The following is a 14,137-nucleotide window of genomic DNA, read 5'->3' on the forward strand; positions in this document are numbered from 1 at the left end:
TGCCATTCATTTTTTTCTAGCTCGAAGGGATTCTCAGATCTCCTCACTAGACAACGAATTTGGGGCACCGAGGTAATATTGTTATAGAGATTTTCAAATCGATCAACTAAGTAGATCAATCGAACAGCTGAACTACATACTATGTTATTAGTGTCATAATTTCAGTATTTAATTCGTTAATCCCGATCAAATCTCATCTTTGATTAATTCATCAATAAAGTCTTAACTATTTATATTTAAATTAACCTATGAGAATGAGAAATCTCTTTTGACTAATGAGAGTCATTAGGCAATAATAAATTGGCCCTGCTCTAACATCTCCAATTTGTTTAGGTTCTCACGCTGAAATATTTTTCTGCCATTACCGAAGAACTGTCAATGTGTAGGCGTTGGACATGTTGATATATTTCCTCAAGAATGTTTTCTACAAGTCGACTGATTTCAGTTATTCCATCAAGATGGGATGACAATACAATTATTCTAGTATTTAGGATAAAATCAATGAATAATCTTTGAAATCATGTATATTTTAATGGGATAATCACATGAAATTATCAAACTGTGTTAGAGACACGTTTGGTGACCGCCTAATTTCACGTTTTGGACCTGTGAATTGACCTCCAAGATCTTGTGATTTAACACCGCTAGACTACTTTCTGTGGGGCTATGTAAAGTCATTGGTCTATGCGGATAAGCCACAAACCCTCGACCATTTGGAAGACAACATTCGCCGTGTTATTGCCGATATACGGCCACAAATGTTGGAAAATGTCATCGAAAATTGGACGTCCAGATTGGACTACATCCGAGCCAGCCGTGGCGGTCATATGCCAGAAATCATATTTAAAATGTAATGCCATAAGATTATCTTGCGGATAAATAAAATTCATGTCAATCGAATAATCCATCGTTGTTTTATTGCAATTTAAAGTTCCATAGCTCTAAGAAAAACACCCTCTATATTTCTAAAAAAGGAAAAAAAGCAATTTTATTAAATCAAATACTTAGGAAAAATTAGTACCATCCCCAAGATCCAACCGCCATTTCTTTTGATGATATAAATGGCAAACATAAGAATGGCGAAAGTACGTTTATTGCAATCTATTAAGAAATTAGTTCCCGATACAACAAAAAAAACGGCGTAACCGGCACAAAGTTCAATGGGATGCTGGCTATCGAGGGGGTCATTGTTTTAGAACGCCCGTTTCCAGATCACGTTTTGCGTTATTAGAGCCTTTGCAACGGTAACTCTGGCCGCTGTAAAAAAACTGGAAGATTTATGTTATTTCCGAGAAACATCCGAAGAAACAATGCTGAAATCTCTTGCCGACGGTGAATTCGACATTCTGAAGATGCTACGGGTGGAAAGAAATGCTGGTAGACTAGATGGTAGATGGTCTTTTGGGTTTGGGGAAGTGGTAAGAAGAGATATTGCATTGTTTGTTGATCTTGAATTGATTATTTCGTCGTGGAATTGAATAGTGACGTTTTACGCCTCTGGTGGCTTAATATCTTGTGGTCTTTATCTCTACTCAAGGATGGAAATCAGTATTAAAAAAAATATAATATTTCGTCACGATATTAGTATTGTGTGCTGCCACCTCTAGACAAGACAACTATTGAAACAAAGGACCTGAAGAATTGCAATATTCACAGTTATCTACATAAAGAAGGAAAAAACTCGACCAATACAAACAAATACCATTTATGACAATTATGAAAAGCAATGGACCAAGTATGGAACCCTGTGGAATAGCAGAGGGTACCATGTTTCCAGTCGATATGAAACACCGAAACCAAAGTCTTTTATTCATAAGATAAGACTTCAAAAAATGCACAAAACCGAGAGATTTAGGATCTTTAGTCACATCAAGAAGTCAACATAATTGAGTTATTGAATTTCAATTGCCAAAATTTATTGTAGTTTCTAATCAATTCAAAAAGTGAAGTACAAAACGGTAATTGAACGTTAGTACTCCAAGCCGATGTTCTTCAATTAACGTACAAAATACCTAAATAGTAATTACAAGCAACTACTGTAACTAGTTTTAATTTTTGAGCACCTTATGTCTACCCAACATCAAACCAGCTACACCAAGTCTTCGTCTACCAATTAAACATTCGAAAACGGAAAACGCATCATTATCCTACCCATTAGGACAAAAAAAAAACGTGAAAACAGTCACATAATGGGCTTCCTCTAAGCTGGACAAATACAAACAAATACCATTTATGAAAATTATGAAAATCAATGAACCAAGTATGGAACCCTGTGGAACAGCCATGGATCCAGCCGATATATGAAACGTGAAATTCAAAGTCTTCTGTTCATAAAATAAGACTTTAAAAAATCCACTAAAGCAAGAGTTTTAGAACCTTCTGAATCTTCAGTCACAACAAGTCAACATATAGTTGAGTTATTGAATTCCAATTGAAGGAATAAAGTTATTGTAGTTTCTAATCAATTCAAGGAGTGAATAATGTACAAAACGATGATTGAACGTTACAACTTCATGCCGATGTTCTTCAATTAACGTACAAAATACTTAAATAGTAATTACAAGTAACTAGTTTTAATTTTTGAGCACCTTATGTCTAACCAACATCAGACCAAATACACCAAGTCTTCGTATACCAATTAAACATTCGAAAACGGAAAACGCATCATTATCCTACCCATTAGGACAAAAAAAAACGTGAAAACAGTCACATAATGGGCTTCCTCTAAAGCGGCGAATAAACGCCTTATCTAGAAACAGCTCCTGCAAGATAAAAGCGAGGAGAAAGCATCTCACCTACTGGAATCGTGCCGTCTTAGTATTCATGACGAGGCAAGGCCATTATTTCCATCAATTAAAGATATGCGACAGCCAGTGGTGGGTACAAGGAAAACCGCCCGATTTGCAGTCTCAAATTAACATCAGTTTAACGAGCCACAGGTATTTCGACTTCTTATTTATGTAAATCGTATTGCCGTTCTGGCTCCTCACGATCTTGTCCTGGGGTGGGAAGATCGGTGAAAAAGTCGGGATTTATCGGTTGGTAACACTGGAGAATCCGCGATTTTTAACACGTCTGGAATATAGATGGCGGTTTATGCTGTTTAAGACGGATGGGTACGTTGCGGTTTTTGGTTTGATGGTTGGATGGTATGCGCGTTGAGACCATAGGCGGTTTGGCTTAGTGGAGCTATTTGTCAGATAGGAATTGGTGCTGAGATGAATTTTATACGTGAATGTCTAGAAATATTGGCTTCAATAATGTTAGTTTTTAATGTTGAAGGTTGTAAGAGTCATGTACGCTGTGAATACAGAATATTACTTGAACTTTCGATCTGCATCAAGGGTAAAGTTCAATGGTGAAACTCCATACATCATTATTTCTGTTAGAACTTGCTTTCAGGTTTGACTGGTGAAGAATTGGAACTCAATTTTTTTTTCGGTGTCTTAATGTTCTTTTGTAAATAACGGGTGTTTTTCTCGAGGTATATAACTTTAAATTGGCATTACTGTTCAAGATGGCGACCGATTTAACAGCTGTCAAGTGATTTATTCTCAGTTTGGTTTGGTAATTCATCATGAATAGACTCGCGCTTGAACAACGCTTGCAAATAGTGCAATTTTATTTCGAAAATAATGGTTTTGTGCGGAATACGTATCGCGCACTACGTCCATTTTATTTTGTTTAGCGATGAAGCGCACTTCTGGTTGAATGGCTACGTCAACAAACAAAACTGCCGCATTTAGAGTGAAGCTAATCCTCAAGTGTATGTCGAAACACCGTTACATCCAGAAAAACTGACTGTTTGGTGCGCTTTATGGGCTGGTGGAATCATTGGTCCGTACTTCTTCAAAAACGATGATGGCCAGAACGTTACAGTCAATGTTGATCGGTATAAAGCCATGATTACTAACTTTTTCATTCCTGAATTGAACAACCATGATGTCCAGGAGCTGTGGTTCGAACAAGACGGCGCAACATGTCACATAGCTCGTGCCACAATCGATTTATTGAAAGACACGTTTGATGACCGCCTAATTTCACGTTTTGGACCTGTGAATTGACCTCCAAAATCTTGTGATTTAACACCGCTAGTCTACTTTCTGTGGGGCTATGTAAAGTCATTGGTCTATGCGGATAAGCCACAAACCCTTAACTTAATATTTAAAATGTAATGCCACAACATTATCTTGCGGGTAAATGAAATTCATGTCAATCGAATAATGCATCGTTGTTTTATTGCAATTTAAAATTCTATAGCTCTAAAAAAAACACCCTTTACTTTCAATTTTTTGGTTGTCTGACTTCACTTCTTCGAATAAGACTGTAGATTTATATACACACATCGTCAAAAGTCTTGGCCCTCCCCTTTCAACTCTCAACTTGTTGAATGTAACATTAAAATTTATTTTGTGTGGAATCTTCACTATCTTATCACTTAAATGAAAATAATAAACTAGCAAAAAATATTTCTTGTTCGGGATAATACAGGTGTATTCGAAGTTTATCAGTTTTCAGCGAATAACGAGAGTTGTATTGAGAATATTCCGTGAAAAATGCCAGGACAATCAATTTCTCAGTTTGACGGGGTAAAATAGTACCCCTACGTCAAGAAGTTTTGTCGAATAACCAGATTACGCAACGTTTGAATATTCTCTTGACAGTAAGACGCATAGTTGCTCTTTTTCTGGAAAACAGCCGCGTTGCTCGGTGCCAGGTCGACCCAGAATAACATCTTCAAGGTAAGACCATTATATCACAAATTTAACTCGAAGGAATCGAATGGTATCTGTAACAGCCCTTAGAAGTAATTTTGAGGACCTACATCCGGCTAGTCTCAGCCAGTACCAAACTTAAGGGCAAGAAGACCTTTAAGAGTACCTCGGCGATAACCTGAACATAGAACTAACCTTTGGAATGAACAGAACACCACCAAATGACTTTTACCACGAGCAGCAAAGCCTACACTGAACTTACAAGTTCGGAAGATCAACAGCAATAATAATGTAAAAATCAACTCACCCATGTTGAGGACAGGTCCCAGAACATTAACATCATCAAGAACTGAACAGTTCCATCTTCTGCCGTGGAACTGGTGTCTGCATTCAGTCAAGGCTGTTTTGGCACCCAAGGCCACGGCATTCATGTGGTCTATGTAAAGATGACAGATCCTAGATTGTCCAGGTGTCAAACCTGGTAGGCTTTGACAAGAAGGCGTAGTTTGATCTGACTGCATCATTTCGTCTTGAATCATGCCCATTCTCCTGAAATAGATGATGAACATTTCTTTAGGATATGTGGATTTTACGAGAAATGAAGAAAATTTAAGAAAAGTTTGTTTTTGGTACGTTGACATTTTGAAAATTTCAAGTAGCGAAGTTTGGTATTAAATGATCATAAATCTCGACGAGCTTGACTTCTAGATCGAAATAACTTGATTCTATTGTTACATGAATTGCCTGAATGAATGAAAATTTGGCATACCTAAAAATATCACCACGCCAAGTGAAAGCAACTTCCTAAGTGGAACACCCTGTATTCTATAGCTATTACATACCCATTTATTATTTTCCCAAGAGACCATCGCTAATTCCTTCCCAGCCCATATACATTCAACTGTCTCTTATTCCAATGTTGTAAAAGATTACAACATTGTCTTACATCGAAAAGATTTCAGTACTGTATACATGCCGGTTATAAATAATGACCGATCTAGGTCGGCAAAAAATTCGTACAATAGGGCTGTAAATCACTGTCTAACAGAATTTCCATTATCTACGAGAAAACTGCAAACAACCTTTGTTTGCCTATTTTATAATGAAGATGCCAACGAAGCATCTAGCGTTTTAGCACTTAGTTTCAGTTTTAAAGAACAAGGTATTAAAAAACTCACACAATATGCATACCGTCAACTGGGTGACACGTTAATTTGATATTCAAATGTTGCAAAATGTCTCTAAGTATGTATAATGTTACATGTAATATCCTGTGAGTTGTTTGAGTGCAAACAAAATGAGAAATTAGATATAGGTATGTTTCTTCTTGTCTTGTGTGTGTTTATTGATCTAGGGATATTTAAAGGGTGTTTTTTTTAGAGCTATAGAACTTTAAATAGCAATAAAACAACGATGGATTATTCGATTGACATGAATTTTATTTATTCGCAAGATAATCTTGTGGAATTACATTATAAATATGATTTCTGGCATATGACCGCCACGGCTGGCTCGCATGTAGTCCAATCTAGACGTCCAATTTTCGATGAGTTATTCCAACATTTGTGGCCGTATATCGGCAATAACACGGCGAATGTTGTCTTCCAAATGGTCAAGGGTTTGTGGCTTATCCGCATAGACCAATGACTTTACATAGCCCCACAGAAGGTAGTTTAGCGGTGTTAAATCACAAGATCTTAGAGGCCAATTCACAGGTCCAAAACGTGGAAGTAGGCGGTCACCAAACGTGTCTTTCAATAAATGGATTGTGTCACGAGCTGTGTGACATGTTGCGCCGTCTTGTTGGAACCACAGCTCCTGGACATCATGGTTGTTCAATTCAGGAATGAAAAAGTTAGTAATCATGGCTCTATACCGATCACAATTGACTGTAACGTTCTGGCCATCATCGTTTTTGAAGAAGTACGGACCAATGATTCCACCAGTCCATAAAGCGCACCAAACAGTCAGTTTTTCTGGATGTAACGGTGTTTCGACATACACTTGAGGATTAGCTTCACTCCGAATGCGGCAGTTTTGTTTGTTGACGCAGCCATTCAACCAGAAGTGCGCTTCATCGCTAAACAAAATAAAATGGATGTAGTGCACGATACGTATTCCGCACAGAACCATTATTTTCGAAATAAAATTGCACTATTTGCAATCGTTGTTCAGGCGTGAGTCTATTCATGATGAATTGCCAAACCAAACTGAGAATAAATCACTTGACATCTGTTAAATCGGTCGCCATCTCGAACAGTAATGCCTATAAGTTCTATAGTTCTATAGCTTTAAAAAAACACCCGTTATATTTTGAAAATTTAAGCTCCTAGGAAAAAATGATAAAATTATTTGAATTCAGGACATCAAATTGCTAAAGAATTGGCTCAAAAAACCATGACACCAAAACAGCTGTTCCCCTGTGTTATAATTACAAAATTATAATGTTACACTGTCAAACTTAATCAACAAATTTACTATTTAAACCCATGAAATTATATGTTATGCGTATTATACAAAAATAGCAGACTGCTATAAAAGCAATAAACAAAAAATCACTGTTTACGTCTTTCCAGAAATAGCAATAATGTCATTGAACCCATGTTAACACAGAAAAGTACCGAGATTCTAACATTATTTTCCTCGGATGAAGCGAACTTTCATCTCGAAAGTAACTACTCATTAGCTTATTATTTATTGATAATTATCCTCATAGCTCAAAAGCGATATAACGAAAGACGCAATCAAGAGGACGCATAAAAAATTAACAGCTCTGACATAAACCTTCCAAGAAACTGAGAAAATGCAGACGTACATGGCCAATTCACAGGTCGTTGGATGTTTCTTATATCGTCGATCTCTTGTACGATTGCACCTGACAGTGGATGGACTAGTTATGTTATGTATAGAGAAGAGCGGCAGATTCATCCGGTTCAAAGATTTCATTTCTTTTTTTTTTGCCATCCGTAGTGAAGATCCTAACGAAATAAGCTTTAGACACATGACATATTGAGAGCATTGGTAATTATTTATTATAAAGTATTGTCTTCATGATCTTCAATAAACCCAAATCCATTTGACACTTGACATTGAACACTACAGCGAATCATAACAGTCTCTTTATTTCCAATGTGGTGACTCTTTGCTAGCTCGTTATAGCACTGCTTGGGACATTAACCTAACTGTTTTACGCAAAGTCACCACTCTCCTCTATGAAAGTGATAGGTGTATATGGCAGGAACAACTGGGTTCTCATGTTGATGATTCCACAAGTTTTCTCGGTATAAAAGAACACAAACCCAGTTGAGAGGGGGCACCATAAAAATTGCTTGAGAACGTTGATATAACAGTTAATATACTAACTGACAATTAAACTGCAACAATCAGAAGGAGCTGTTTGAATTTTTTTGGTAAAACATAGATAGTATAGCATGGAGAAAATGATTGAATTTGGAGAAAAAATTGTGAAAATTTTTTCATGTAAACAATTTTTGTTACTTAAATATTGTAGTCGTTTTTTACAGGTTTTTTAAATTTTGCAACAAACCAGCTGTACGAGGGTAAAGTGTCGAAGAGAATTCTGTAGGCATTCTTGAACGTTTTCTCAACCCCAACCTTGTTCTACCCTGTACCATCCAGAAAGCACTTCCACAGAGCCATTCCTGAATTCTTCTTGCTCCTTTCACCCATTAATCAGGTCCAAGGGGGGTAACGGAATACACCACACGCATTAATTAAAATCGTCCTCCCAACTTCCTGGTCTTAACGAGTAACAGAAGAAGAACCTCGATTCATTCCTTACACAGCTATCATATTCCATCTTCTCTGAAATGAAAACGCGGTGAACGAGAGACAGAAGGATCATTTATTATTTCTCGATAACTGCGGCGTATATCCTTGCCTGGACGTTTTCCAAAGGCTCATGAATACGCTGCGCGCAAAAATTGAGCTCGTTTCAACAATGGGCTAGATCAGCGGTCTTCAACCGTTCGGATGTGGTGAGCTACTTTGGCGATTTGAAAAGAGACGGGAGCTACTTACTTCACTGAGTGTAGAACAAAACGGAGAGTTTTTGACATTTTTATTTAACGAACACTTAATCACTGCACAGTAAACATACATTTTTGCCTTTAATTGTAGTGAATCTGCATGCCCGCGAGAGGTGGCGTTGCTGGCTTCGCTTCACTCTCTAGCGAGGCATCGGTGGATTAATAAAAAATCCCCGAATTTGTGCAGACTCACCTCTCCACGATGGTGTGAGAGGGTGTGTTTGGCCATATGCACCTACCTTATTTGGCTGGAAAGAACCTCGCCAAAAACTTCGGCGAAGAAGATTTGTTCTTCCACAGCCGTCTTCAACTGTTGAAGAAGGCTATGGTTCTTCCAATTTCAATTGAAAATGGTATGTTTTCATCTTGGAACAACTGCCTGCCATTACAATAATAATATTATTCACACTTCCTTATTTTTCGACGCAGCCAACTGATTATACAGAATACAGATGGCGCAATGTCGCCTCTCAAATAGATGTTTGCGTATTATTTATCCCTTTCAAAGTATATTTTAACCGATTCTAGGCTAGTGACGATGTTGACGAATGATAGCTTACAGAAATTGCGCTATTTCTGACATTGTTTGTAATTATTACCATAAGTTAGCAATATTGTTAGAGACCTTATTCGATTTATGAACGTTTGTACATTCAAAATACGAAATGAGTGGCGAGATACCAAAATCACCTTGGCTTAGCTACAGGTAGCTCTCTAGCTATGAGTTGGCGACCACTGGGCTAGATGATAGATTCCGAAATACCTGGCTGTTATAATACATTCCAGCAATTGGCTGACATAAGAAGGAATGTATCCAGAAACGGAAGGTTTTCATCTGGCCATCCAAGATACGCTGATCTCAACAAGAAACTTCTGGAAACAAATAAGGTTTTCCAATAGGAGAGTTAGGTTTGAGTAGCCCGCTATCTAGGCATATGTCACTTTTGAAGCTGTCACCTTTCAACATTTGACAAGTAAAAAGTATACCATTCCTTAAATTGAAACGATACACGTTCCAACAACGCAATGAAATTGTTAGAATTCACTACAAAAATGGTGAAGGTTTTACAGTCACAATTCGCAAATCTTTTGCACTGTTGGGTAGTCGTGAAGCACCTTCTAGGCCGGCAATAGTGAAACTGGTGAAAGAATTTCAGCAGGTGGGACAAGTAAGTAATGTGAAGAATCGGAACCGTGTGCGTCGCTTAAGAACAACTGAGAATATTGCTGCTGTGGCTCTTAGTGATAAGGAAAACCCAGATTTGTCAGTTCCTCGTCAATCATATTTTGCATAAAGACTCAGATCTTAAGGCTTTTACAGTTCAGTTTAGGACGTATCTTCGCTGATTATATCCTTGAAATGCATCAAAATGATCCAGATTTTCATCATAAAACCTTCTTCAGTGATGAGGCCTTTTTCACTTCGAAGGTTCCGTTTATAAGCAGAATTGTCGCATTTGAGTCACAGATAATACAAGAATAATTGTTGAAAAGCCTCTCTATCCTCAACATGTCACTGTTTGGTGCGATTTTAAGAGCTAGAGTGGTGATTGGACCTTACTTTTTCAAAAATGAGACTGGTGCAACCGTTGAGGTGAATGGTCACGCTACCGAGCTAGAATTAATGATTTTTTATGGCTGAAATTGGAAAATATTGATATGGACGACTTTTTTCAACAAGACGGCGCTGCTTACCACACAAGCAACGAACAATGGCAATTTTACAGAAAATATATTACTTATTGCGTCCGACCAGTATCATCACTCCTCTTATCTTTGCCCAGATCGGGTTAACCCCACGTGAAGCGAAGCGACCTTGAAACTGGTTCTCAGTCGACATTTGCAAACGCAATCAACCAAACCCCTCAATACCCTCAATAACAACAATCCTTTTACGCAATCTCCATCAAGTGCACACCTGCAAAAAGAACGCATAAGAATTCCAACGCACTCTATGTGTATCAGGTGCACTTTCATACCGCAAAAGGTGACCTAAAATCAGTTCGATCGCTGTGCTATCAACCAAGACCTGCGGCATATGCTAGATAATAATAATAATAAATCAGTTTATTGGTCATCACACATACACCTGTGTTACAAATTATGAAAACTCTCAGATGAACAATTGGCACTTGGTTCAGACACCTTGGAACAAGGGTCTGCTCTACCACTAATGCCACAATGTCAGTATTGAAAGATCCAAAATTTTAGGAGAATAGTTAAGTGTTTTTCAATAAGAGCTATCATTTAGGTATGAAAAAAAAACAGGTATATTTTAATAGAAATCCATGGATGTTTATTTCATTGTAAAGAGGAAGGTATGACCTGAAATATAGAAAACTAAATCAGCCAAATGGCTGCCAAGACCACAGTTGCAGCACAAGATCCTTTTCATGACCAATTCACACAATTGCGGATGTAGCTTCTTGATAACTTTGCGAATTCCATTTTTAAGGTTTCAAATCGATTGTGAAGCTTTGGCATAGACGTTTTCGTTCACTAGGATCCAAAGAAAAAATTATAAAGGTGTTAAATCACAAGATCTCAGTGGCCAATTGATATCACCTTTTCAAGAAGAAGTCTGAAGAATTGTTATTCACATAATAAAATAGTGAAAGTTAGAATAACAAGTATATAATAACGGGTGTTTTTTTCGAGGTATATAACTTTAAGTTGGCATTACTGTTCAAGATGGCAACCGATTTAACAGCTGTCAAGTGATTTATTCTCAGTTTGGTTTGGCAATTTATCATGAATAGACTCACGCCTGAACAACGCTTGTAAATAGTGCAATTTCTCGAAAATAATGGTTCTGTGCGGAATACGTATCGCGCACTACGTCCATTTTATTTTGTTTAGCGATGAACCGCACTTCTGGTTGAATGGCTACTTCAACAAACAAAACTGCCGCATTTTGAGTGGAGCTAATCCTCAAGTGTATGTCGAAACACTGTTACATCCAGAAAAACTGACTGTTTGGTGCGCTTTATGGGCTGGTGGAATCATTGGTCCGTACTTCTTCAAAAACGATGATGGCCAGAACGTTACAGTCAATGGTGATCGGTATAGAGCCATGATTACTAACTTTTTCATTCCTGAATTGAACAACCCTGATGTCCAGGAGCTGTGGTTCCAACAAGACGGCGCAACATGTCACACAGCTCGTGCCACAATCGATTTATTGAAAGAAACGTTTGGTGACCGCCTAATTTCACGTTTTGGACCTATGAATTGGCCTCCAAGATCTTGTGATTTAACACCGCTAGACTACTTTCTGTGGGGATATGTAAAGTCATTGGTCTATGCGGATAAGCCACAAACCCTTGACCATTTGGAAGACAACATTCGCCGTGTTATTGCCGATATACGGCCACAAATGTTGGAAAAAGTCATCGAAAATTGGACGTCCAGATTGGACTACATCCGAGCCAGCCGTGGCGGTCATATGCCAGAAATCATATTTAAAATGTAATGCCACAAGATTATCTTGCGGATTAATTAAAATCATATCAATCGAATAATCTGTCGTTGTTTTATTGCCATTTAAAGTTCTATAGCTCTAAAAAAACCTTTATCACTCTTCTTATTGAATATTCATTATTGTAATTGAATTTTAATTAAAGCCTCCAATAGCTACAACTCCACCTATAATCGATTCCATTTCTACGAATCAATTTCCGATAAACGATATAGTAGATTACATTTCCAGCGATCGTGGGTGCGTTCCCCATCAAATCTTCAACTTCTTCCAAGATGATCAGCCCGTTTTCAACGCTCACCTGTCACGTTTCATAACAGACATCAAAGAAACCGAAACGATAATCTGAACCGCATGTCTACGTGAATGTTCTTTTCGGTCTTTTTGCCAACCGATTCTGCAACTTTGCGGTTCACGGTTGAGGGAAACTAGAGTCAGTAGCGTCCCGTCACTTTTCTGATATGTATCTATATGGATGTATACGCAATTCCCTATTCCTGTGTTATCCTGATCATCTGGTAGTAAACATCGTCTGCGTTCTTTGTTGTTCGAAGAAATAATTATTTTTCTTTCAATTCTGACGTTCTCAAACCTCTGTGAGACTTCTAAGAAGCTAATCATATCTTATCGACCCTTCAGGCACATCACTGAATTTTGTTTTTTACTCAAAAGCTAATGGTTGGAGGTAAGCCCATAACTAGACATTTTTTTTCCGACTCAGGTCTGGAACTCCTGATCCTCCGCTTAAGAATACTGAGTTCTTCCAACTGGACCTACTGCCCATTCATTCATCGGTAGGTACCTTTGTACATTCAAATATAAATGATAACGTAATTCTTCCTTATCTACATCTATTGTTATCCTCTTATCGTGCATATTATTCATTCGATCAGCATGTTGTGATTGTATTTCTCTATCTCGATCTGGTTGGTGGTTGTGAATCAGTTGTTGAATATTTCAATATAAATGGGGCGTAGTATTATTTCTTTCTGTTATGTCTATTTATTACTCAGTGCGATCTGTTTTCCTTTCAATGGTTTTCATTCAATCGAGTAGATGTATTTCATGTTTTACGGTTTCTTGATATCTTCTACTTCCCAATTTTGTCAGTAATGAATATGTCAGTGTTGAGGCTAGCTAGAAGCCCTAATCATTTAGTTAACTATAAGGTTATTTCGAAAGTACAGGTCATAACTTCATGAATTGATAGTTATAGTTAAAATGAGAAGTTCTTGCAAGTAAGGGGTGTGTTTTTTAGAGCTATAGAACTTTAAATTTCAATAAAACAACGATGGATTATTCGATTGACATGACTTTCATTTATCCGCAAGATAACCTTGTGGCATTACATTTTAAATATGATTTCTGGCATATGACCGCCACGGCTGGCTCGGATGTAGTCCAATCTGGACGTCCAATTTTCGATGACTTTTTCCAACATTTGTGGCCGTATATCGGCAATAACACGGCGAATGTTGTCTTTCAAATGGTCAAGGGTTTGTGGCTTATCCGCATAGACCAATGGCTTTACATAGCCCCACAGAAAGTAGTCTAGCGGTGTTAAATCACAAGATCTTAAAGGCCAATTCACAAGTCCAAAACGTGAAATTAGGCGGTCACCAAACGTGTCTTTCAATAAATTGATTGTGGCACGAGCTGTGTGACATGTTGCGCCGTCTTGTTGGAACCACAGCTCCTGGACATCATGGTTGTCAATTCAGGAATGAAAAAGTTAGTAATCATGGCTCTATACTGATCACCATTGACTGTAACGTTCTGGCCATCATCGTTTTTGAAGATGTACGGACCAATGATTCCACCAGCCCATAAAGCGCACCAAACAGTCAGTTTTTCTGGATGTTACACTTGAGGATTAGCTTCACTCCAAATGCGGC

General features: G+C 37.8%; 1 protein-coding gene across 2 annotated transcripts in view; it reads right to left on the minus strand.

The window, feature by feature from the left end:
* Positions 1-14,137, minus strand: part of LOC123688615 (protein Wnt-5b-like) — a 77,137-nt gene that overhangs the window by 34,888 nt on the left and 28,112 nt on the right. For both annotated transcript variants that reach the window (XM_045627214.1, XM_045627215.1), the window contains exon 3: positions 5,023-5,264. In XM_045627214.1, the coding sequence (XP_045483170.1) occupies positions 5,023-5,264 (242 nt within the window). The remainder of the gene's footprint in view (positions 1-5,022; positions 5,265-14,137) is intronic.

The sequence above is a fragment of the Harmonia axyridis genome, chromosome 1 (assembly GCF_914767665.1).
Source record: "Harmonia axyridis chromosome 1, icHarAxyr1.1, whole genome shotgun sequence".
Taxonomy (NCBI): domain Eukaryota; kingdom Metazoa; phylum Arthropoda; class Insecta; order Coleoptera; family Coccinellidae; genus Harmonia; species Harmonia axyridis.